A 27,491-nucleotide genomic window follows, 5' to 3' on the forward strand; every position below is an offset into this window, starting at 1 on the left:
CGTGTGGTAAGAATGTGAAAAATGAATGAATGGGTGGCATATATATGTGACTGTTGCTGAAGCCGGGTTGCTGGATAATCCTCAGATGTCAGATTTCCGTGAGGCCAACATGTGACTCAAAGCTTGCCACTCAACAGAGAATACTGGGCTGTGCTGGTATTAAGAGGCTGGCTGGAAGCTAGGCTCCCACTGTGCACTAGCCTCACTCCCTGTCGCTCTCTGTGTGTGGGTGGGTGTGCATGTGTGTGTGTGTGAGGGTATACATTTTTATGCAGTGGGTGTTTAAAGAGCTAAGCACTGAAGCTGGATTTCCACAAACGATCATCACGAGCACTCCAGACACACCAAACTTCCTCTCTTGGTATTTTTTTTCTTTCATCTTTTTTTTTTTCTTCTTTTTGCAAATCCCAGAGGGGAGAACCCTCAACATCCAGCCTACAGGACTGAGATGATTTTCTCTCACCTGTCCATGTGGGTGCCCTCTCAAGGTTAGAACTGAAGCTATGAGGGATCGGCATATTCTCAAGCACCAGATGAGAGGAGCTGCGTGAAGGAGTAGCAGACACCAGAGGAAGAGTGACTCTGCCCTGTTAACATGAACAGCAGCCTGCAGGTTAACCTGCCCAGAAGCTGGGCTGCTTCAGGTGGCTCCCTCCAGGAGAAGTCTGAGCATTCTTTTTTTCTTTTTTATTACTATAGGATGGAGGATGAAGCTGTCCTGGACAGAGGGGCTTCCTTCCTTAAGCATGTGTGTGATGAAGAAGAAGTAGAAGGTGAGCTGTGTGGGTCTGGGGAAGTGTATATTCATAGACATATGTCTTTGTAGAGAATAACACTCATGCATTTCATATGTCTTATATTTTTGAAGTTAAAAACCAAAGCTTTTCTGTGGAGTTTCATTAATCTCCACATTTTGCTTCAACACAGGAAGTAATTTCAAGAACTTCTCTGGACCATCAGACTCTGAACCAGTGTGGTCCTGCATGGTTAAAAAAAGAGAAAGGGTCTTACTTTGAAGCAGGTGCCTGTGTTAGCTGTGCCTCTCTGTTAAAAATAAATATTTTGCCAGATAATGTTAACCACCTTCCAATGACTAATTCAAGGAAGCTGCTAGATTTATATAAATGCATTTGGCAGTATCTTCTAATATTCTTTCTTATAGCTTGCAGGGTAGAGAAACAGATGTTACAGAAGGAGAATGATACCATTACTGCAGGAAAAATGGGTCTAGGCTGAGGATATAAAGAGTGATAATTATGGATGAGTCTCAGTTTGGAAAAGATGAACAAGCATTTTTTACTTAAAAAATCTCCAGGACCTCTTTTGCAAATGTTTCCCAGTGCCCGTTAAAAACCAATTAAGAGTTGCATTTTAGCTGGTCCTGTGATGCTTTCAGTGTGCCTTCTCCTTTTGTCTCTTGACTTATCAATAATGTGGAATAATACTATTTATTTGATAGTGAGAAGGCAGGGCTTAATATTCATTAAAGTAATTATGTGAAGGTATCACAGATATACAAGATATTATTAATAGTTATAAAGAGAGTCTAAAAAATAAGCAGGGTTATAGACAGTACTCGTAAAGTTAAATAAAACTTGCTGGCGGACCATGTCATAAATTCTACCCTTTAAAAATCACATGAGAAACATTCATATGCGTTTTGGAAACTCTAGTCTGATTGATGCCATTTGGTAAATATTTAATGCCTACCAAAAACGTGGACCAGAGGGGTGATGGGGTTGGGAAAAAGAGGGTGGATATTGTGGAGTGATTCTTTAACCAGACCCAATACCAGGTTGCAGGCAAGTGATGCTCCTGTGCCACCTGGAATGTTTGAATAGTGTGGCTATTATGTTGTTTCTCATGTTTCCATAATAAGTTTCTTCTGACCATGTAGTGTTGGAGGATTGGTTCCCTCCCTCCACCTCCCAATTTCCTGCATTTATGCTCTTGAGACTGACTAATAAGAATTTGATGCCCAAGTTTCTTAGGAAAGAGGAAACTACAATATTTTCTTTCATATTGTTTTACAGGTTCCTTGCACTTTTACAACATGACTGTGGGAAAATGTCAAGTTAGTGAAAGCAAAATAGTAAAACTTTTGTCATAAGATTCTTGTAACCCATGATGTTAAGTCTCCCTTGTGGTGACTCTGTCACTGTCCCAGTGTCAAAGAGGAGATAAGAATCCTAAAGTTATAGCAAATATGGATGTAAGACATATTATAGGATTGAGTGAATATCCTATAGTTTCAGGACAACTGAAGTAGAAAAATCAGTGAGAAAGCTTGGGAATGAGATGTACTGTGTGTGTGTGTGTGTTTGTGTTTGTGTGTGTTTTCCTTGAGAATAATGTTCTAGCTAAGTTCACAGGAGATGTAAATCACTTGAGTTTGTAAGGTCTGTACGATTGACAGCCCCCTACTGCAATAGGATATTGTACATGGGTTTCTTAAACCTTTGACTAAGAAGTTTATTTCCTGAAGTATTTCCCTTGATTTTCAAGCGCAAAATTAAGACAACAATGCAAGGAATAGCACATAAATCTGTAGCCAGGTTTCTTTAAGGAGGAACAAAAAAGACAACAAGAGGTGGTAGAGACATCGATAAAATATTTTGCCTTTCTGATGATTAAATGTGCCACCTGGATTTTGTGTATTTTCCTATTCTGATAAGACTTCTATTTTAATGATTATCTTTCATGTTGGTTGGAAACAACTGATTCCATTTCTTTCAAGGCGTGTTTAGCTAGTTGCCTGCTGTTGAATCTTGAGCCCCTGGAGGATGGCTGCTTATGGTGTCATTATTTGGTGGTGAATGTCCAATAGTACACGTTCCTCTACAGTACGCCTTGAAACTACAATTAGGAACTATTCATTTCTAATTCAGTGCCTTCCCAATTGACCCTCCCATTTTCTCACCTGACTTCATCTGGGGGGGATGGGAGCACTTAAATTTTATAGTAACTCTAGGTGAAAGTGTAAAGAAGTTGAAATGGGCATAGGTTTGATGGCTTATCCATGGTCCCAGTGGTTGAGAATGAAGAAAGAGATGACTTGACTGTCAAGACCTCTAATAAGGATTTTGAATGGCAATGTTTTCCTCAAGGACATAAGTCTATCTCAAATTTTCAGTTGCATAGAGAAGGGTGTATGTGAAGGAAAGCAAAACTGCTATCTCTATTCTGAAGTGGCTGAGTTTCTGGTACTTTGATGGTAGGAGTAGGTACTTCAGTTTTAATGATCAGAAATTCGAAGGGCAATGAGCTGGAACACCTTATCTTTCTGTTATCAAACGTGTTTCCTTTTATCCAAGTAGTTATTTCTCTTGCTTTCAGGATAAACATGATTGAAGTATATTGCAACGCACTTGGCAAAAGTAAATTTAAAATAAAAGTGTGGTTTTTAGAAGTAATTTGCACAATAAGATGCACTCCTATTAAGCGATTACTAGGGTGACAGAGGTCCAGTAGCTCTAGTTACTTTGAAATGTTCATGACTTTAAAATTATTCTTAGGGTCACCTAATTTGGGGTGATTGGATTCAGCTCAGCCTGAAGGCAAGAAGAGCCACATGCTCTCTCATAGTTCTTCCTAATGCTGTAGTTCTGAAAAGGAGAGAGAGACTGAGACTGCCAACCACGCCCTCGGTTCACCTGGTTCAACTTTACTCTTAGTGGGTGGCATGACACTTAATCCACGTTCTGAAAACTCAATAGAAAACCGTCAACTGCAAAACTCACTAAGAATAGAGTGAGTCAGAAGAGGAGTCATCTTCTGTTTAAATAATGAATTTATCTATGTGGGATATATTTAAAGACCCAAACCTCATTTTCACATAATTTCTCTCATGCACATTTGTGTTAATGGTTTAAAGAGATAACTCTTTTAAAAGGAAACCAAGTGCCAACTTGAATCTTTAGAATAAAGAGAAGCTTTGATAGCTATCCTTTCATTGGTTACCTTATACTGTGTATGGTTTTGTAAAGTGAACATTTTTGGCACAGAGTGGTTACTGTGGATAAACTCATTTAAATTTTTAGCATCTCAGATATCATATTTGTTTCTGTACCAAAAGATTCCAGTTCCAGTCCAGGCACTTCCACAGAATTGGTCTGTAAATGACAAATTGATGTTACCAGAATGACCCAGAAATGCTGGCCATGAGGACCAACACTAAGTTTTCATTTCAAACACACTTATGGGAAATTGCCAAATTTTGTTGGGTGAACCAACGTTGAGATAGGAAAAAAAGAGTCCCAGGTAGCTTTTTCCAAACAGAAGGAAATGCTATGGATGTTTTATCCTTTAAAAAGTCAGCCAGGATTTTGGATCTGTATGATATAAACAGATTACTTAATATTCTCATATTTCGCAATAGGGGAAAAGAGCAAACTCCACCTTATCCTTTGAGATAAGGCCTTGGCTCTGCAAGGCTAGGTAACTCCCTAGCAAGCCTTGGCAACTCGGACTTTAAGAGGAGGGGCTTTTTCTTAACATCAAGTCTAACCAGCAAGCCAGGAAGCATAAAGTACAGCAGGACAATATTGGCTGAAACTTGTCTCCGTTTCTGAGGTTTGATCAGTGCTCTCAAAGCTATTATGATATATTGTGGTGGTTTTCCTCTTCCATTCAAAACCAAGTCCAAAAGGAAGTACGCTCCCATCTGTCCAAATGGAAGAATAATTCTACAAATTCCCATGTCTACTGATGGACATTGAGAGAGAGTATTGTTGAAAGTGCGTGGAATTTACAGGAGGATTATTTTGGGGGAAATAAAAGTGAAAAAGTAGGACAGGATCTGGAGCAGAGTAGACATCCACTAAGTATTTGTTAAAAGAAAGAATTAATAAATGAATGTATAATATAAACTAAATAAAGCATATGTAGAATCACTTTATATAATCCTCTAAAATCTTTGTTTAAATTTTTAGTTAGAAATTTGGTTCTCCTAGTACTCTTAGTCAAGTGAGATGATACAGTCTCTAATGATCCTATCCTTGCTATGACTCCTATTTGATTTTGCAAAGATCATTGACATGTTTATATTGTTTACGTATTTATAGTGATAAGAAAAAGAAGTGCCTAAAATACTTCTGCCTTCTCTTTCCTTCTTCTCCTCTACTTTTGAAGAGAGATACTAGAGTGATGAAATGGTGGCTTTTGTCTATTTGGAGGTCAGGATTTCAACATTTTTCAGACATGAAATCATAGTGACTTAAACTTATTTTTCACTAGAGGATATTATGATAATATATTTATGTGTATTGGAGGAGGTAGTATTCTAAAGAAAAAGTGGGGTCTGGTAGACATTTGTTAATAATTGCAATGTTAAAAACATAATTGCCAAGAAGGAGTAAATGAAAACCTATTGGGTGGGAAGGTGGGGCCAAGTTGGGGCTGGGGCTATTCTGAGCGCTGGATGTAAGTGTCCGGTTGCATTTTGCTGACCTCTTCTCTGCTGTTCACTCTAATTGCTCAGAAACAGTGTGTACAGAGGAAACACTTGGGCAAATATTGCTGAAGGAAAAGCCTTCTTAAAAGAAACAATGTATCCACACACTGGAGAACTTTAAAGAAATGTGGAGAGGTGTTTAAGGGTTGATATTTGAATAGCAACTTGGGTTTCCCAGAGCAGGTTAGGCCGATACAGGCCTTTCCCAACTCCCTGCTTCTTTCTCCTCGTGGCCTCAGCTGAAAGCCCGCCAGAGGCCCTAGAGCAGGCAGCACTTAGCTTGGAGCTGTCTAACACCTCCTGCTGTGTCAGTGAAGTTAAGCATTTGTATATGGATATTTTCTTAGCTTCAAGGAAATCTGATAATAATTCCTCAGGTTTTTGAAACTGGAATCAGACATCCCTTCCCAGAGTTTTCCAATTGTAAAGAATTCCCTATAGTACAGGATGGGCTAAAGCCCTCTTTGAAGCCACTTTCCATCCTGGGTGTCTATATTCTTCTATGACAATAAGCCGTAAAAAATTGAACTTGGTACTCGGGTTGTGTTTTGCAAGGATCCAGAAATTCTGAAATACTATACTTGTGGCAATTTTGCGTATAGATTGAGTTCCTTTCTAGAAGATTTTTATATTGGTTATATTTTTGAGACGTATTGTATGATATTTATTTTTGGGAACCTCTATCATTTGTTTTATTTGTGTGTTGTTAAAGTAGAGTGGCTAAGCATCAGTTTGGGAATAAAAGTTTAAAACTCTCTCTATTGCTGAATTATTGCATAAGTGAAGGAAGCAACTTGAAGTTTGGATTTTGGGTTTCTTGCTCAGTAAAATGGGAATACTAGAACATGCCACTCACCATAGAACTGTTTTGATAATTACCAGAAATGATGTTGCTGCTGTACCTGGCACTAGGAATAGGAGTGCTTCATGCTATACCTCCCTCTGTTCTTTTTCTGTCTGATTGATACAGCCTCACAGATAATTTTCAATGATTATTATCATTCCAAAAATTCTAACTGACCTAAATGTTTTTTATTTGCTTAATTCATTTTTATCAACATCTAACCTTTGCCTTCCTAACCTCACTAACCTATTGCTTCTTGTACTGGAAAAGACAAGCTAGAATGGTCAAGGGAAGTTTCCCAAGGCCTACTGTCTCTTTCTCTTCAGACTCATTCTGATTCCCTTTAAGCTCTGGGTGTAAGATCTGATTTTCATGGTTAGATGGCTCTGATACACATTGCCCCTAGATTGTTCAGTTGTCTCCTTTTTCAAGAAGAGGCATATTAACTATAATTGTATACAGAATAAAATAGAAATGCGTACCCGTGACCTAATAAAGCCTGCAAAATTGCGTCTTCTGGAAAACAGATTTAAGTGTATAGTATTTTTCCACCACTGAGGAGGGAAAGGTCTATTATATGTATATGCAATGTATATAAACATATTTTATATGAAAAAATATAGTATATATAATATACTATATATATAATATATAGCATTATATCTATGTTTAGGCTATTATGTAATTTAGATACCAATTAAATGAGATTATGCAATAGTATAGAAATAGTACTGTGTATTCAAACCTGAGCTAAATATTTTCCCATTTTTTATCATCACGAGATTCAGAATCATTGGGGGAATGACTGATAGCATTGAGGGGACTGAGGTGAGAGCCTGCCATGACAGGAGTTCACAGAAGCTTCCAAATGTTGTACCCCTGAAGCTGCTGATTGCCGGGTGGGATGAAGGTGAAGATAGGGAGGGTGATGAGTGACATCCATTGAATCAGCAGTATAGGTGACTTAAATAACTCCCTTCTCTGAATAGCTGCAAAAGCTTTTAAATCTGGTTAATTGTTTTTACCTCTCCATAGAGTTAGACTTAGAAGGCAGCTATCCTAAGTGCTTTATCCAATGCGTTCACCTTTCTTTGTACTCAGTAGACTTTGAAAAGAGAACAGAGACTTTATTTTACTGACTCTTTTCATAGTGGAATGCTCAATAACTTTACCAGGCCAAAACTTTTGGAAATAAAAATAGGTTTTGAATTTTAGTAATATTGGCCAACATATTAGCTTTAGAGGGCCAGATTGCACATTTATAGATTGCTTAAATCACCACCCCAGCCCCCATTTGATTACTAAATTTTCAACAAGTAATTCTATCCCTACTGGAAAATAAAGAAAATATCTTGGATGTGGAATGAAAGCTCATAATTGAATCCAATGGATACATGTATTTGGCAAATTAAATCAGTATCTGATTGTTCAGGTGCTTTTATTCAGTCTGTGCTGTGGGTTGGAGAACCAGGAGTCTCAGGACCTATTTCTGTTCCTGGCTCTGCCCTGCCTTTCTGGGTGACATGAGGCCAATCACATTTCCTTCAGGCAAAGTGCAGTTAATAACCAACTCCTTAGCCACCTACCAGAGAAGCTCTAAGGATTCTTGGATAATACCGGAAAAATACTTCAATATTTGCAGTAAGCCACTGACAATTTACTTTCTGAATCTCAGTTTTTTGTACAAAGAAATAGCATTTGTGCTTCCCTATCTCTTAGTTTTGCGAGGAGTATAAGTAAACTAATTTGAAGTCCCCAGAATGAACCCTATAAATTTAAGATATTATCTCCCTTGGATATAGTCCCTGCATGCGATTTATCTTTATGCTCAACACTTTCTTGCTAGTGGTTGCTGTGACTGCAGAGTGCTTTCAGACTAAAGATAATATTGATATTGGGTAATCAGCAAACTAGTTGATTAGTATCTATGTTAACTCTTCCTATTAACTTTGATGGATAATGCTTTTTTTTCCTTCTCTTTAAGCTTATCAAAATGGTAAGAACAATTGCAGATATAAGCTCTAATAAGTTGCTTTTACAGCTCAGATGTATCATGAATGTGACAACATATTCCAATTAGGGCCACAATTAATATTCAGTCAAATAAACCATTATTTAAGGGCACAAGGTTGGTTGATATGATAATTTAGAAAGTGTATCATGCATCTGGGTGAGTTTACATGGAGACCAGGGTATATATCTCCCACAGAGTGACATTGAGTTGAGACCTAAAGGATGAAGAGGAGTTAGCTAGGACAAGAAGGGAAGCCTTCTTGTGAGGGAAGCCTCACAGGCAGGCATGGGTGCAGGCCCACAGGTGAGAAAGGGATAGGCCTATTTGAGAACTGGAAATAAGGCCATTGTGGCTGGACCATTTGAACAGGGAGAGAGTGACCTGAGGTGGGTAGGACTCAGAAAATTCATAACCTTTTATGCTATGCTAAAAATTTAGGATTTTGTTGAGTGTGCACTGGGGAGCCATGGCTGAAAGGTTTAAGGAGGGAAATGACAGGAAAAAATTTGCATTTTAAAAAAGATCTCTTTGGGGCCAACCCTGGTAGCCTAGTGGTTAAGTTTGGCGTGCTCCACTTCAGTAGCCTGGGTTCAGTTCCCAGGTGCAGACCTACACCACTCGTCTGTCAGTGGCCATGCTGTGGTGGCAGCTCACATACAAGAAGAGGAAGATTGGCAGTGGATGTTAGCTCAGAGCAAATCTTCCTCAGCAAAAAAATAAATAAATAAAAAATAAGAAATTAAAACAAAGGTCTCTTTGGCTGCTGGTTGGAGAGAGCATCCCAGAAGGGCAAAGATAAGAGTGGAGAGATTGTTGTTAAGATTCAACTGAGAGATGATTTTGGGTTGGACTAGCTAGAGTGAGGACAAAAGAGATGGAGACAAATGAGTTGAATTGCCAGAACTTGCTGAGGACAGATGGATGGACGGGGGTGATTGCTTCTAGATTTCTGCTCTGAACAATTTGGGAGATTCATGTGCTATTTTGTAAGATGGGAAACACTGGAGGAAGAGTGGTGGAGGATAGGAGTTCAGCTTTTTGAATATACTGAGTCTGAGGCACCTGTGAGACATCCAAGTAGAACTCTAAAGCAGGCACTTGTGTATACAAGCTGGAGATAAAAATAAAGGAGAGGGATGGAGATATAAGTTGGGAATTCTCAGCATCTAGCTAACATTTAAAACCACAGGAATGAATGACATCACCAAGATGAGAGAAAAGAGTCAGAAGGGGACTGGACTGGGCTCTGCAAGTGCCAACATTTGGAGACTGAGAAGGAGCAGTCATACAAGTCGAAGGAAAACCAGGAAAGAGTGTCTCTGAGACGAAGAGAAGAGCACTTTCAGTAAGGAGTGAGTGAGTGACAGTGCTGAATGCTGCCTGGAGTCAGGTAGATGAGGATCGAAAAGTAGGCAGCGGATTTGGCAGAAAGAAGGTGATTGGTGGCTTTTGTTAGCGATTTGGGTGGCATGGTTAGGAAAGAGTCAAACTGGAGTAGATTGAACAGTGCCCGGAGAGAAAGCTATCATTACAGGAGTTGGAAAGAGGCTTGGAGAAATGGTAGAAAACTTTTAGCCCTTCCCTCTATGTGCTCCTTTACAGTTAACCAATTACAACATTTAGAATTGTTATAGAATCTTTAGAGCTAGCAAGGATGTTAGAGAAAATTTAGCTCAGTGTTCTCAAGTTACAGATGGATAGATGAGCCTTGGAGAGGTTAAAGCAATTGCTTGCGGTAATATTGGTAGTAATTGGAATAATGAGGACAAGGACCCAGGCTTCCTGACTTTCCCAGGGCATGCTCATTCCAAAAAAGTGTGCTTCAGGTCTGTTCCCTCTGGAGCAGGAAAGGAATTTAGACAGAGACATGGATGAGAACTAGAAGAAACATCTGGAAGAACAGGAAGTGGGAAGAACTGAAAGGAGAAAAATAAAAAGGTGTTGGAAGAGCTTTTGAGAAGGTGAGGGAGAAAGAAGACACAAGGCTGGCTGGCCTCAATGTTGGAATGACCCTAGGTGATCAGTGGGAGGACAGATGTCACAGCTAGGACATCTTCATATTCTGGGGCAGCTTATAGTACTAAGGGTTGTGGATTTAAACTTGTCATTCTGTGATTATAAGAAAGAAATGTTTTCAGAGAATTCCTGAGACCTTTTTTTCCTTTTAGGTAATTACTAACTTGAAAGGACTAATCCTTTCCCCCCCCCTTTCTTGGCTGTGTTTTGCAGACAGCAGAAGTTGGGGGGGTGGGGGTCAGGGAGCTGGTACCATGGTAGTGGGAAGGTGGGAAGGAAACCTTCTATATCCAGGAGCACCAAGAGTCCCAGCCTCTATTTCATTAGCTGGCTATTTGGCTTTAGTTGGTTCACTGGTAAATGAAGAGGTTGAACCAGGTGATGTTTAAGGTCATTTCAACTCTAAAAGTATGATTATGTGCTGCTGTTTCTTTTCTGGGTGCATATGGAAAACCATAGTCATGAAGATCCTGGGACTGGGCTTAACTAGGCTAATTTAAGTCTCTTGTAGCACTTCCCCTAGTTCTTGGTCATTGTTTTAGCCCTATGGCATTATCCGTAACGCCTTTACCTTTACACAGGTGTGTGAGAGGAGGGAATTATGTGAACTAATACTAAATATTTGATACCTGATTAGCCATGAGTGCATTAACTATATGATGGATTATCTGTCTATAGCAACTAAAGACCCTTCTTCCTATTGCCCAAGCAGGGCTTAGGCCAGTGCTAAAAGGGAAGCCATAATAGAGTTGGAGGTGGACAATGTGGTTAGAATGAGAGTGTGAATGTGTGCATTTATATGTCTCTCTAAGCTGCCTCCCTGGCTGCAATTGCAAATCCAGTTATCAATGACCATTGGATTAGCCATTGTTTTCTCTCTTCCAACCCTGCTTGCCATTCAGTTGTGCAAATGGTGACCACAGAAAAATAATGGAAACTGTCAGTTCTCTGTGTTTGGCTCACAGGTGGATTTTGTCTGACTGCATGTGTACTGCAAAGTAAAATGCGTCAGTTCTTGCGGGGTTCTGGGGTGTCAGGATGAGTGGAGGGTTCGTCTCTCCCTGTTGGGCGGTTCCTCTTCACTCTTAGCACTGCCCTGCCTGGCACTGGCCTTCCCAGGCCTTTTGGCTCCCCTCTTCTCTGTTCAGTCAAGGAAAAGGACCAACAGACTCAGTTGCTGGGGTTCGGCACTCGCTGGATGAAAGCTCCGCGGGAAGCTCTACCCAGAGTGGGTGGAGATTGCCAGGCACTAGCTTCTGGGCAGGATGAGGGAAGATTGAGGTTGTGGAAGGTGTTGCCTTTGTTGAACAGTGAAACTGTATAGTGACTAAAACAGCTGACTGAGGGACGGGTTAGACTTGATCTCAAGTTGGCTATTTTGTCCCGCTCAGGGTGAGCGCTCTGGAGTGCCTTTGCTGGAGAACAGAGGGTGTTCACATTATTATCAGGGCTCGATGGGGGTGCGAATGAGGAGAAATAGTGCTTTGTTTTTGCCCCTTTGGAAAGGGAAGGGAGCAATAGGGTCAACACTTATGGAACACCTTTGTGTACCAGACACAGTCGGAGACACTTTACACAGTGTCTCACACACTGTGTGGGAGACACATGACATGTTTGATTTGGCTTGTCCATAAAAATGATACCTATCTCTCTATCTCTATGTATGTCCCTATATATAGAGATTATACATATATATAAATCTCAATATAAATATAAAGATATAGATACAAATATAGATTATATTTTATATTTATAAATATGAATATAAAAGAGGTTTTGCTACAGCAAAGTTAAAATTACTTTGGAGAATCAGCTTTTTAGAGATTGTGAAGCACTTCGGGAACCGCAGTTTATAAAAGATAAGCTGATTTTTAATCCTATTTATTCATTAAGGTAGGTTCCTATGGTACCTTTAAGTGGTTGTTCTAGTCTAGATCTTTTCAAATAATTGATGATCACTGAACATAATAAAGTTGTATTTCTTTAAAAATATTCACTAATTCAGAATTTTTGTAGTGCTGGTCAGTTTCCACCTCTGTGATCAGCTGTTGGTAATGGAAACTGCAGTGGAAACTTAACTTCAGTGTGTGGTGTTAAGGTCCTTACCTTTACCTAAAGACTATAGTTAGAACAATTTTGCTAAAAATGAGCACTTAAAAGGCGGATACAGAAGTTTACTGAGCTAAAGGACAGGCGTTTAGCTAAGTAACCATAAGCTCAACTCCCCTTCGAGACCTTTCCTGTGCTGTTTGTTCTTGCCCAGACATTATCATCATCATCATCAAATATTAAATATTAAAAGTACTGTGCGCAGTAAACACCAGGTAACAAACCGAGATTTCTTATCAGTTTTGCTTGGGGCACCTCAGGTCGCCTTAAGGATTTCTGGGAGGCTCTCAGTTGACACAACTCCCCTGCAGTTCAGTGGGAAGAAAAGTATTTCCCTGTTTTTCATCGGTTTTACTATTTATTTGCTTGCATGACTGATCCTAAGTGTGATTGGTAGCATTAATATTAAAATAGATTACTCATCTGCATTCAAAATGATGTAGGAATAAATTACATATGTAACATGTAATTATCTGTTAATAAACACGTGCATTATTTTTTCTATGTGAAAAGTTGCCCGTATCCAAAATACAAAAATAGAAATCACCCTTTGTCCTGAGTAGAGGTATATGTTTGAAGTGTGGTCCCTCAGGCAGACATTTCACCACGGGTGAACTGCAAAATGACACCATGCCTTTTGAAGGGGGTTTTATTTTCATGAGCTGGTATTTATGCCCAAGTTAATTAGCGATGTTACTTTGATTGTATCTTATTAGAGCTGCTTGTGGGCACTCTTAAGCGTTGGGGAGTAATATGCTAACAAGTTACTGGTATTTCATTTATTAGAGTGTTTATGATTATGCATACTGATCTATTTCTATTATATAAAGTGCCAACACACAACCTCTGTGGCGTCTGGACTTGATACTATGATTCTGTTTAAGGTTTCTTATGCATGCTTCTGAAAAATCTTTGAGATTATTTTGGTCCGAGAAGTAAAGTCTTTACAGCATCTTTTTATAATCTGTCACTCATCCAGGTTCTCTGCCTCTCCTATCACAATTTTCTTTTCATAATAATGAAATATCTCTTAATCATAAAATAATGTCTCTTAACTTTGCTTCCCTCTCCTACATCCCTCTGGCAATGGCTACAACATGGGTTAGGCATCTTGGCATAAGACCAGGTTACTTTAGATAAGCCAGGGAAGGCAGTATTTAACTTATATTTTGGGAATATTGCTGATTAGTTCTGAAAGAATGATATAAAATGCCCAGTGTTGTGGAATCTTTGCTTTGAACTGGAGAGATCAGAAATTCAGTCGGTTATAGAAAGAGCAACAATGTGGATAAAAATTAAATTCAGAACATCCCTCAGTGTTTAATTAGAGATGTATATAGGAGACTGGGGATGGCTGGGGGTAGCTATGGGGGAAGGTGGATTTCTGGGCAAAGATTTAGACCTAGGTAAAGGATCACCAGAGGACAGGTAAAATCTTTGCCCAGGAATCTACCTTCCCCATAGCCACCTCCAGCCATCCCCATTCTCTACCCCCATACTGATATCTCAGGTTTTAAAAAATATTTATATACTGCTTATTCTGAAAAGGTTTAGTGTGAAGGGGAAAATAATGGTTGAAAAGTTGGAAGAGTGAGGTTTGTGTATAAAATGCATGTCACAAAACTCTATCTACCTGCTATAGGTTGGCCTGCAGTTTGTCTCTCCTGTTTCTAGCAGTCAACATGAAGAGGGGAACATAATCAGTTATAAGACTGATAGCATAAATACAGTGTGTATTATAAAAAAAAAAAACCCAACAAGCAAAACACCACCAAAACAGTGATGAAACACTCACTATTCTTTTCTCTTAAGGTTTTTTTTTTTTTTTTGAGGAAGATTGGCCCTGGGCTAACATCTGTTGCCAATCTTCCTCCTTTTTTCCTTTTCTCTCCCCAAAGCCCCAGTAGATAGTTGTATGTCATAGTTGTACATCCTTTTAGTTGCTCTATATGGGACACTGCCTCAGCGTGGCTTGATGAGCAGTGTGTAGGTCCGCACCCAGGATCGAAACCGGCAAACCCTGGGCCGCTGAAGCGGAGCACGTGAACTTAACCGCTATGCCACCGGGCTGGCCCCTCACTATTCTTGATATTAGCACCTGAGACATATTTCTCCTGTGGGATTTTATGAATTAGCTAGTGAAAATATCCTTGACTTCCCTGAACCTTGGTTTCTTTGACTGCACAATGGGTTTAATAGCAGTATTGGATTCGGGCAATTGTGAGAATTGCATGAGGTAACAGATATAAGAGACCTACCAGAACCTGGCACATTTCTAAGTATTCAATAAATGGTTGCTATCGTCTGTATGTACAGTAAACACAGCAACATGTTTCCTAAAGGAGCTGTCTGATCTATCTTATACATAGAGGTATAGAGGCATATGTTATTAACCACCTATTAGTTGTCCACAGAATTTTTAGTTTGGCTGGTGTAAAACCTTTTTCTGGTTTGATGAATTTTAATCCTACAAAGTCCTAAATCATCCTTGGTAGCAAAGTGGATATCTATGAAAGCCTCTTTAACCTGAATGGCTACAGAGTTACGAAGCCTGAGGGTTCTCCGTTGGCCTGAAAACATAGTAGCAACTATCAATGCTGTTAGTTTAGAAACATGTTAGGAATTGGGAGAATTGGACATGATAGATTCACAGTACTTCTGCTTTCAACTGGGGTGGAGCAGGTGAGGATGGGAGGAAACAAGGATCACCTAGCGATAGTTTCTGACATTCAGAGATAACCAGGAAAACCATGTTTTCCTCCCAGTAGTACTGGCTCTGGACTGGATTGTGAAATATTCCCAAGACATTTAGAGTTTGTTGGGAACTCGCACCATCTGTCAGAGAAAGGCATGCAGGATATTTATTTGAACACATGATACTGAGGCCACTGCCAGATCAAGGACTGAATGCCCTTTGACTCAAACCTAAATGAATACTGTCAAATGTGGATTCTAGTAGATTTACTTTATGAAATTTTGAGTAGCAAGAATGTAACCTTTATTTTAATAACATTTTAAACAATCGCCTTTTCCTTATTCATTATTGCTATTTAAAAAAATTTTTGCTCCTTCTTTTTACATTATCTTTGGAAGCAGTTTTTACTGACATTTCTAGCAGAGAAGATTTTTTGGAGCCTAAAACTCCCTTATAAGTTAGGCAGATGACTGTCCCTGGTTCTTTGAGCATCTTACTATTTCGTAGACTCTTGCTGGATTGGAAAGCTTGTCTATCAAGTTTCTTGTTTTCATTTTACATGTAAGATAATACTACACCCTCCACCCTTATGGCTTTCCTAAGAGCTTTCTGTCGTTTTGGGAGTTGTGATTTTAAAAATAGCCATCAATCTTCATGACATATCTCTGAGACAGGTAAAGATATTTTAATGAAAATAAATATTGAGATCCACCTATGATATTCTTATCAACAATAGCATATTTTCACCAGTAATGCTGCTTCTGTTGATCCTGAAGACAGGTATTCTGTGGGGGTGGTTAGAATGCTTCTACTCCAGCTCATTTTACTTTTTGCATTTTTGTTACTTAACGTATACAGCTTGTGAAATATTTGGTCATCACCTTGAGAAAGCATGCCTTACCCCCACTCACCAAAGTGAGGCTGTCTTGCTCTCTTCTCATGGGCAAAGAAGCTGAAATGGAAAGAGGTTGAGAAGTGATTGATGGAATACAAGCCCTGTCCCTGAGCTCCTAAAGGTTTATTTAACCTTGGGACCATGTGCTTTTTCCTCTGTCTGAACATAAGACAGAAAAGGAAAATTTAGTTAACAGTAATGGATGAGAGAAGAAGGAGGATGCTTTGCATTTTGAATTCCTCAGCTCAGTGCCATGATTTCCTCTGGTAGTTCTTGGAAGGTAATAACTTTCTCATCCAAGGAGTATTCTATTTTACTGGGCTGTAAGGATCCCCACAAAAAGTTCATAGCCGTGTGGGTACCAGAGAATTGTAACTTCCCAGAGGCTATCACTGAGAATACTAAGAAGATGTCTAGGAGTGGTTGTATGGGATGGGATAGGGAACAGAGAGTGACCACAAGTGGGCTTGAGGGATCTTTTTGGGTTGGTGGAAATGTTCTGAAATTAGGTTACAGTGATGGTTGTACAACTCTGTAAATATACTAAAAATCATTGAATTGTATCCTTAAGTGAATTTTATAGCACATGAATTATACCTCAATAAAGCTGGTTAAAAAATGCCTGAAATTTGGGAAGTCTTGAAAGGAACCACATTTCTGCTTGGTATCTGGGCTCCATAGTGCAGCATCATATCTGGAAGCTCCCCCACCTGTGGGAAAGTGTGTGACAGAGTGAGCGAGGAGAAAGCATCTGAGGAGGAGCTGGAAGAGATGGGGATAAGCAGAATCTCACTCATAAGGCAGGTAGAAGGCCTGTGATCGCCATGTGAATAAAATGGTGCCGTTTTTGTGGTGATGACAACTCTAATTAGGTCCCCAAAGGGAAGGTACATTCCTCTCCGTGGGCTTTGAGAAGTCACTCTCTGAATCTCCCTCTTTCATCAGGTTGACAACAACAACACTTTGTAGCCAGAAATCTTACCTTAAAATCCTATCAGCCCATATAAACCATCTTTTAAATGATTTATCAAATGTACTGTGCAGATTTGGGTAAAAATATATTAAAAAATCTTTCTGTGTAACATCAATATGACTAATGTAGTTTAACTGCCATTTCTTTTGTTTAGTTGCCATTATTTAATATGGTACAGAATATATTTAAAGTGATGGGTTTAAAAATAATTTCCAACCTCTTAATTTTTTTCATGATGTTTTCCTAATTCCTGAACAAAGGCAACCAAGCTTTCAGTGTTTGATTTACTAAAGAAATTGATTGTCTTTGCTTACATATATTGTGTGACTTGAGATAAAGCTGCAGGACGCCCTCAATAACTGGAGTGCAGGAAACAATTGACACTGTTTCTTAATTCACATTGTTTCTTAGACGTTTCCTACTTCCTAGTATAATATAGCTTTCCCATGAGAACAATTTGCTTGCAAATGGTTAGACATGATAAATTTTTCATTGGCACACATTCTGTGAGGAGAATTTCACTGTATTTTGAGTAGTTGAGTTGGTGCGTGTATGTGTGTGTGTCTGTGTGTGTGTGTCTGTATGTATGTTGGGGAGGAGGTTCATGCTTTATATAGATGCCTCCAACTTCATTCCAAGTATCAGATGTTTTCTTTTGAATGCTAACCCATTCATTTAGGGTTCTGCATTCCTTGGTTGGAACTTCTTTCTTGAAGGAGCATGTGATTGTTTTAATCCTTCCAATTCAAGGGAACATCCTTGTGAATTATGGTGTTTTTTGATATGCCTGATGAATTACTCTGGAAAGTGACACAGCAATTTATATCAGACATACTGCATGTACGTGTGTTGCATGCAGGTGTATGATATTGTCTGTGGCACTGTAAAGTGGTCATCAAGGAATAATTCCAGAATGGGAAAGGACACCTGTGGATGAGATTAGATTATAATCTAATCTAATTTGCAGTTCCAAAAAAGAAGTGTTCACATTACTTCCAAAATGGAGGTTCCCACATCCAGAAGTTATGCTGTATATAAAGTGAAAGTAAAAGTTTCCCAATTTAAAAAAAATGTAGAACTTTGAGTTCCTTTTTTTCTGTCTTATCAGATATTGTAAAAATAATACCACTTGTCAGTTTTGCAACTCCTTCCATCTAGAGAACTAAAAGCATTTCACAATCTTTTTTTTCCTCATGCCCTTCTCTTCAAAGCAATTTTTGCTGGGCTGGGTTTATTTTTATCATTGCAACAACCAGTTTTTAGAAACTTTTGGAAACGAAAAAAGAAAAATGAGAATGACACTGGAGCTGACATTCATTTTAGCTGTTTCCTAGTGTGAACATTCGAGTATTTCTAAAATTTTCTCTCCAAGTATGTCTTATTTTTTCTTAGTTTGTCCCAGTTCTAAGTCTCTATTCTGCTGATTGGGTAAAAAAAAAAAAAAAGTTTTAATGTAAAACCTTATCCCCAGCAGAATGACTTCTTGAACTTTGAGTTAGATCTTTATTTTTTGCTGCTTCCAAGAGCTCCTGTTTCATCGCTCTATTCAGTATAATCACAGACTCATGGAAGGTTAGAACTGGAAGGACCTCTAGGGATTACACAATTTCAGCCTCTCATTATATATAAATGATGAGATTGAGGCCCAGAATGGTTAAGGGACATGCTCAAGGTCAAATAGCTAATTGATGGCAGAGGTATGACCAGAATCAAGGATTCCTGATTTCTGGTTCGATATTCTTTGGTTTTCCTAAACAAAAGTGGTTTATCTGGATAGACTAGAATACACCCTCATGGAATCCTAGAGCCAACCAACAGGTTGAATTATACTCTAGTTAACTGAAAATTGAGAGGAGATTTTATTTTTCCAGTTTAACTTTGTCAAATATAGAATGGTAATGTTGCATTCACAGACATTTTCTTCTGACCTGTGTGGATCTTGTGCAATTTATTTGCAGCAGAGAATGTGATTTGAAATGACTGGTGATTTGTGTACCTTCCTTTAGGCCACCACACCATCTATATTGGGGTCCATGTGCCGAAGAGCTACAGGAGAAGGAGACGTCACAAGAGAAAGACAGGGCACAAAGAAAAGAAGGAAAGGGAGAGAATCTCTGAGAACTACTCTGACAAGTCAGATGTGGAAAACGCTGATGAGTCCAGCAGCAGCGTCCTCAGACCCCTGAGTGAGTACCCTCTGGGTGTTGGTGCCTCTTTCTGCTTGCCTCCCACATCCTTGGGAAAGACACTTTTTAGGATCTTGTGGATAATGGGGGAGGGACACAATAATACTGGGATGGTTTTCTCTAAAGGATAATGTCTATGGAGATGCTTTTCTTGTCCTGGCAGGTTTGTCTAGGAGGAGATCTTGTAAGATTCCGAGTTAATCAGAAAAGATCTGACAAAGTTTAGGTGTGGTTGTGTATTCTACGTTTTAACTAGTGAAATAAGACAGGGTGTCATAAATGATATTTAACTACAGTAATCAACAGTAATTGGAAGACTCGAAGAAATGTTTGGATTGTTCCTATTTAGAAATAGGTTCTATTGAGACAGTAGGTCAAGATGAGAATTCTACATGTATAATTATATATAAATAGGTGACATTTATAGGGTTATGGGTGACATTTAATCAGGTCGTGGGCCAGGTCAATGATTTAAAAAGGAATAGTAGAAAAGCATCCTGTAAGTCAGAGAAGAATAGAGTAACACAGCTCTTGAAATGTTGAACATGTTAGTGTCATACATTGTTATGTTATGATATGTTATTAAGAACAGAATAACAGGAGGTCAAAGAACACCCTTGGATTCAAGTTACAGGGTGGACTGTGTGTTTAGGTGTATGTGTATGTTGCTTTTGTTGCTTTTGATGTGGGGAATCTTTGGCTATCTGGGTAGCTTTTCGGCTGAAGTGAGAATGAATATGTGCAGTAGAAGGGAGAAGCAGTAGAAACACATGCCAATGATGGGAGGTTCCCTGACAGGAGTTACATAGTGACAGCTTTTCATGTTGGCAGAGCTTTGTAAGTTCTTCATCTCTTTGCTACACTTGCAGAAATGCGGAACCTGCAATAAAATGCATTATGGACGGCACAGATAAAGATCCAGTTCACTCACTGCAGAAGATGAGAAGCCAAATTAGAATTAACAGCTCAGGAGTGTTGAAAAGTGAATTTACAGAGTTAAAGTAAAGAGGGTGTGAAGTGTAGTGATGTGAATCTGTGAATCTTTTATAGTCTCACTATTGAGCAGGTGGCTTAGAAGCTAGAGAAGTACTGTGCTGAGAGGAGCGATACAGATGGACCACCAAATTAAAGAGAAAAGGTTTGAGGAGAGTTTGGAGATGGACCACTAAATTAAAATTTAAAAGTGTTGGAATAAATGTAAGACAGAAAGGACCAAAGGGCAGGAAGTAAGAGTTACATACTTTTCATTGGAATGCTGGGGGAAAGCCTTTCTGAATGGAATCCTTCGTATATTGACTAAAATAATGGGGTCTGTTTTGAGCAAAGTCCTTGAAATGCAGATAAAAAAGGTCACAGTTAATAGTCTGGAGGAGCAAAAGATAACATCCCTTTCCAAATAAATTACTACTGTTTATCTTGATTTGCTGTCTGTTTTGCTGTCTGGCAAGCCTGAGCCGGAATCAGAGGTGCTCCCTGCAGTGTGTGTGTGTGTGTGTGTGTGTGTGTGTGTGTGTGTGTGTATGTGTGTGATCTCTCTCTCTCTCTGTCTCCCTCATAAGTCATCCCTCATTCTGCAATTTAAGAACAAGAGTGCATCATCACTATAAATACTAAAAAGGGAAGAGACTCTCACCTAGACAAATGGGCCAAGGGATTTTGAGATGATAATTATGTACCAGCTTTTTAGGAAGGGCAATGGAAACAATGCCAGCAATACTCAAGTAGGTAATAGGGAATGAACAGAGCAGAAAGGTACTAAGGCTGAATGTATGTCAACTACAGGAGTGCTGTTGCTTTCTGTGGCGTTTGGGGAGCAGTTTGGCACAGCATGTAAAATAAACAAAGCCGTCCATTCTCTTTACCCTCAGAGATCTCCTTCCTAGGGAGTACTGCTTTGTGTTATATATTCAGTTTCTGAAGGGATCGTATGGAAAGACCGTTGTTAAGGACTAAATTGTTGAATGATCATAACAAAATTATTTATAAATGCGCATTTTATAGTTAGTTGTTTTCCTGCTAGTCAATAAGTTATGCTGTAATATGTCTTTGACATGTTTGACGGGAGTCATCCAATTCGACCTGCAGGTTCTCTTAGAAATTACAGTATTTTCTCCACTGCTTATCATGGAGACTAGATGAGTTGGTAGCTGGCTTATCTGCTGCAGTTCTATTTAAAAGTCAGAATTGTTGCACCCAGATACAGACAGACATTTAACCCTATGATTTTGGGGATGCTACAGAGCTCTGGCACCAACATGACAATAAAATTCTTATGGGAAAACTCACTTACTGAAACATCTGCCTAGTCTGCCATTGTTGTCTCCAAGAAGAGCCACACGTAGTTTCTGTTGTTCTTGGATGTAGAGTTTTTGAGTTACCTATGTATATAGACATGCCATGTCCCCTAGACCAGATTCCTGCACGGGCCTGAGGTTGTATCAGGTGATGCTTATAACTTCTGAGAAAACTCCACATATAAATAGAGCAACTTGATGAGAATCATCTCGGATTCTTTCCTGCTGTCACCCCCATACGCAAGCCATCAATGACTTCTGTTGGTTCTACTTCTAAAATATGTCTGAATCTGTCTACTCTTTTTCAGTTTGGCTGCCACATTCTGGTCCAGGGAATCGTCGTCTCTTGCGTAGACAATTGCAACAGCCTCTGCTTTTCAAGTCTTTTTCCGCACAGAGGCAACAGTGACCATCATAAAGTGTAAATTGGGTCATGCCATTCGTCTGCTGAAAACTTCCCGTTGTCCTTAGAATAAACTCTTGATTGGACACCATGGCCACAGTATCTCACCAGTCCCGCTTTGTGTCATTCATTCCTTGCTCACTTTACTTCAGCCACACTGATTTTTCAGTTCCTTGGTGCTCAAACCTTTTCTGCCTCAGAGCCTTTGCACACGCAATCCTGTCTTTCTGGAACAGTCACCCCATTCTTGTCCTGGTTAGCTTTTCTCTCCCTTTATTCCAGCTTTTAAATTTTGTCTCTTCTCAGAGGCCTTTCCGTGTTACCCTATCTAATGTAGATTCTCCGATGTTATTCTTTCTCAGCTCTTTGTTTCCTTCATAACACATGTTTCAACTTGTAATTTTGTGAGCCTACAGTTTTGTCTTGTGCTAATGCTAGATTGTAAGCTCCCTGAGAGCTAGGATCAGATTTGTGTTGTTCACTATGTTATCTCTGGTACCTAGCACAGCACCTGGCACATAGTATGTGCTTAATAAGTGCTTATTGAAGAGTAATTGAATGGATGGATTACTCTAGAGGAAGACAAAAACATTGCTTTTATTGGTCTAAATATTTCCCACATTATAAATAAAGATCCAGCTGATTTTCTTGTCTTTAATCCTTGCACATCATCTTTATATTTCTCTGCTCTGCCTTCTTCCCTTGCCATGTAAAATATGGTTCTAACTTTTAATTATCCCACTTTGGAAAGTGCCTCATTATTTTAACTATTGCCAAAGTGGTGTTTTGGTCTGGGTAGGTGACCCCCAAGGGTGTTGAGTTGCCTGTCGCCCAGAGGTGATGGGAGAAATTGATCCCCAGGGCACAGAGATTCATCATGTACAGTTAAAAGTGCTCACCCTTCCACACAGACCTCAGGCAGCTCAGCTCAGAAGCCATATTAAAGAGGCACGGAATTGCATAGTAAAGGGCATTTATAAGAAGGAATCAGCCAAATATCTTCCAGTATTTAGGCACATCAGGAAGATGACGTAATTACCAGGTTCATGTAGCTTATCACAGAGGTGCTTTTTCTTTTCTCCATGGCTCTGGTGTCAAGGCAGGGCTTCTAAAGAGTGAATGTGTGTTTTGATTCTTACACGTTTGGAGCTTCGAGGAGGAAGCTCGCTCCCTTCGTTTCCCCCTCTGAGCTCAGCAGCAGCTCCAAGTCCGTGCACAGCTGCTCTTTCCAGCATGGTGTCAAAGCTGGTGTCCCAGCTTGGGACACAGAGAAGGAAATATGTGTGGGAAGTGTGGTACCCTGAGCAATGGGGAGAGGGGCTAGGGATGAGAAGTGAAATGGAAGAGCTGGCAGGAGAGACAAGGGAATGAGGAGGTGGTGTGGCGGGGGTGGTGGAGAGAAAAGTTAGATTGTGCTCTTTCTTAAAAATAATCCTTTTGCCTCCTCCACCGTGCGCTTCTTTTTTTTTCTAAGTTAGCAGCTGCCATCCTCTGAGGATTGCCCAGAAAGTGGGTGGGAAGGTGGTCCTGGATGAGATAGGCTCTGGAAACACAGCACAACTTCCCACCATAGATGGTTTTGACCTCTGAACTTCTCATTTTATTAGTATCCTGGGATATTTATGGGGAAATCACAGGCCACTTGGTGACTGCAGAGACTCTGAAGATGTGTAAAATGTTAGGAAACAGAGCTACAAACAGAACATCCTGTTCAGCATATTGGTCTGATGTGTAATGTATTTCTCAACAAGCTTGAACACGCATGAGGGCTTGGAAGTGCTAACTGCCTGGCACACACATGTCTTCCCTGTTTTGGAGTCATAGCGCTAGGTATGTGCGTACAGACACTCATTCAGTCCGGTGGTATTCCTTTTTTAGCTCTTTGGATGTGTGCCAGGACTGATGGATTTATGCTAGTGAGCATTGTTCTATGAGCCTGGAACAATGGATGCCGGTTAGTGATCCAGTTATATGTGGGAAACTGAAACAGAGCAATGGGCAGCTGCCTTTGTGTGGTACTTCCGGGTAAATGAACAGACTAGCTTTTCATATGAGCCAAGATTATTTGGGGTTTTGTCATTTGACTTCCCCTTTTCCCAGTGCACACCCCTGTGCCCTCCCCCAACCTGACCTCATTCTTCTTGGTGCATGTCTACTTTTTCTTGATTTTTAAATCTTTTCAGGCAAGACCCTTAATTCTGGTATCATAAAGTAAGATTTCTTTAATTTTCCATATGCCATTTGCATAGCCCCCAAATGAGTTAGTATGCAGGAGAGAAGGGAATCTTCAGAATGTGTGTGAAATGAGGTAGATTCTGTCCCTGTCAAGTACCAAAACAAAACACAAGCACGAAAGAACTATACTATCTTTTTCATCCTCTTCCCTATTTTTCATCTTATAGAAGTAGGAGGAAGTGCTTTTTCTTTAGGTCTGAGAACAAAGGCTTTTTATATTAAAAAATAGTTGAAAACTTAAAATTCGCCTTTTCAGAAGGGGCACTTATGATGTAATTTTGTGGAAAGATAGCATATCATAGCGGTTTGGAGCACATAGTCAAGCCAGATTGCATTTGAATCCTAGCTCATACCAGCAGTGTAACCTTGGCAAGATGCTTAACCTTTCTCTCTCCAGTTTCCTCAGCTGTAAAAAGGGGATAATGATAGAACTTAATTCATAGTGTTCTGAGTACTAAATGAGCAGGACATCTGGTTAGCAATAATAGTTAGCAGTTATTATCTTGAGTTACTCTGAGTACTTTCAACAAGCTCTTCTTTACCCATCCGTTATACACAGGTAATGCCAAAAGCTTCAGGCTAGATCTTTCTAGAGGTTAATTCCCTATGAACACAAATCACTCTTGTTTAAGTTCTTCTGGCCTTTTCTACTACAAATTCTCACTACTTATTCCTCTTCTTTCGCTGTCAGCTTGGCTCCTGGCTCCCAAGGGCAGCTTTGGGAGAACTAACCTAAATTCAGCCTCTTTAACTTGCCAGTGGGTATCAGCTTGGATGCTGGCTGGCAGGTGAAAGGACCAAGGAAACAAGACATTCAAGGGGCAGAGGTGATGTCTATTGTGCTGTTCTTTTGTGTAGAATACTGCCACTAGCAAGGGGCTCTGCTTACCAAGTGTTCCCTTGAATTTAGTCAGCAGTTGGAATTCCCAGTTCTGGGCCCCTGAAAGCAAATGGGCTGTTTGCTCTTTCATGAGAAGAATTTCTTTCTGGCTCTTTCTTTGTGTTTCTCAGTGAAATTAATCTGGTTAAGAAGGGCTGTTGGTTGGAACAAGTCTGCAACTTGAAGGCAGTGCTGTGCAGAAAAGAAAAATGTTTGACATACTTGTGTTTTTGGAGGCACTGGATTGGTCCAACAATGTTGTGTTTTGTGTGGTACAAGTAATTGCTGTTTATTCCTCTGTGACGCTGACGAATACAGGAGGACTGTGTCATGGTGCTTCTGTCTTCTTCTGCCAGTTAACTACATAAATCTCTTAGGGAATCTTGAATTTCTGAAATGCATGTCTCTTGAAGTCACCTTGAAGTGCCCTCCAAGTGGTGGTTCTCACACTATGGGAAGGTGTCATTTCTTGTTGCCCCAGACTATTCTATTACAATAGTTATCCCATTTTATCATGCCATGAGATGTTATGAATAGTGTATTTACGTGTGTCATGGGAGAGTTGATGTTGGTGCTATTTATAGGGACTCATGAGTTCAGGAGGCCTCAAGAGGGTTCTATTGTGCTCCAGGTGCTAGGGTTCTCCAGGCTAAAAAGAGGTTGTGACTTAGGGTGGAAAAGGGGAGAAAACCAGAGTAGTGTGTGGAATTTAAGATGTGAAATATACTTTAATGAAGAGAACAGGGTGTAAATGACTGTCTGCCATAGGCAGTACCACCTAGGCAAGGCAGGACACATCCTGTGGTTGGGAGTTCAAGTTTACAAGGCAGGAAGCTGGAGGGTGTGACTGTATTTGTGAATGTGTATGTGAGCGTGTGTGTCTGTGTGTGTGTGTATGTGATTGGAAGCACTGAAAGAATGAAAAATATTGGCAGGGATCTTCTTGAAATGGTATTCTGTTTAGGAAATTTCTCATACCATAGGAAATAATTCTTAAAGGACTGTATGTTCTTAATACCAGAGATTTGGATTCAGGGCTTTATGAGTTTGAACTGTTGATGCAGAAGTAGTTGGGATGAGGGACAATGGGGGACCACGGGTATACTTTATAAATAAATTCTCTGGAATTCTTCCATGACCACAATCTGGAAGCAGGCATGTTGGGTTCCTGTAATAACTTTCCCATGGATGAGGAGCATTACTTGACTTTTCATCACACTTTTATAGAGGTGTTGTGAGCATAGAGTCCCCATTATCCTGGTTACCTGTATAATCAAAATCTCATTATCTTTGATTCTTCCCTGTTCTTTTTCTTCCATAGTCAGTCACTCATTGAGTTCTACTGGTTTTTCCTTCAAAGTGTCTCTTGTGTCTGCCCTTTCCTTTGAATTCCTAAGGCAATATCTTCTCATTTGGGTTTTCAGACTTCAGGTTCTTCCTTGAAATAAAAGGGAGTTATTTCAGACAAGGCTTCTAGACATCTAAAATATCACTTCTATGTAGTCTCTCCTTAATTAAACAAACAATGATAAAAACCTTCTAATGCTCCTCATTACTTAAAGCAGTTTCCTAACTTGGGGTCCTTAGACATTTAAGAGTGAATTGACAATGTAATGGAGTTTCCTCTACTATTTTCAATATTTTAAGTACTTTAATGAAAATGATAGGTTTACTCTGTTTCAGAAAGGCCTTAAAGAGTGCATTTATACCAGCTCATAATGACTTGCCCAGTTTTCGCTCTCCTGTGATAAGCATTATCTATACTACATGTGCTGGTACTTAGACCTGTAAAGCTGCAAATATTGACTTACCTCTTTCATTCAGGTGTGTGTCATCTCGCCAATAGTATCATTAGAGCCTCAAAGGCAGGAGCAATATTTCATACTTATTTTGAGTCATGTTCTGAAATAGCATATCATTTGAGTGGATGCATAATAAAATGTCCAGAAATTACCAGTTTGGTTAAAACATTCTGGTCTGTCCAAGAAAATAAAAACTGAAGAGGGAAGGTTATGTAATTATTCAGTATTAATAACTACCTGAATTAAAAAAAAAATTGCTACCTCCCCCCAACCTAGATCTTATTGAAATGTAATTAAAATAGAAATCACCAGAGTTGTGCAATAGAGTGAGTTGAGTAATGGTGAAATGAAAAGAGGGAAGGCCAGGAAAAGTAATTTTTCTCATGCTATATAGTTCTACAACTTTGTTTTGCAATGACTAATTAGCATGTAAATAAAATAGAAATTGTCCATGTTTTCAAAGTAGAAATAAAAGAGCTACCCTGCATGTACTTTTTCTCATGGGAAAATATTAAAATGTGTGAAAATATGCAGGCCAATGTAAGAATGCAAAATATTATTTAAGATGGCATTTCTCTAAAGAACCATACAGCATGTTGAGTTAGAATAAGCCTGCCTTTGCTTATGACTATTTATTTAGGGTTTGTAATTCCCTGTGATGAGTGAGAATAGTATATAAAAGAGGCTACTTAT

The 27,491-nt window shown here is 39.5% G+C and overlaps 1 protein-coding gene across 1 annotated transcript in view; it reads left to right on the forward strand.

Moving 5' to 3' along the window:
• The first annotated feature begins 700 nt into the window (after positions 1 to 700).
• The window catches only part of SLC4A4 (solute carrier family 4 member 4), a 271,080-nt gene continuing 244,289 nt past the window's right edge, over positions 701 to 27,491 (forward strand). The window contains exons 1-2 of the mRNA XM_058547242.1: positions 701 to 773; positions 19,005 to 19,184. Of these exons, the coding sequence (XP_058403225.1) occupies positions 701 to 773; positions 19,005 to 19,184 (253 nt within the window). The remainder of the gene's footprint in view (positions 774 to 19,004; positions 19,185 to 27,491) is intronic.

The sequence above is a fragment of the Diceros bicornis genome, chromosome 8 (assembly GCF_020826845.1).
Source record: "Diceros bicornis minor isolate mBicDic1 chromosome 8, mDicBic1.mat.cur, whole genome shotgun sequence".
In the NCBI taxonomy this organism is placed as follows: Eukaryota; Metazoa; Chordata; class Mammalia; order Perissodactyla; family Rhinocerotidae; genus Diceros; species Diceros bicornis.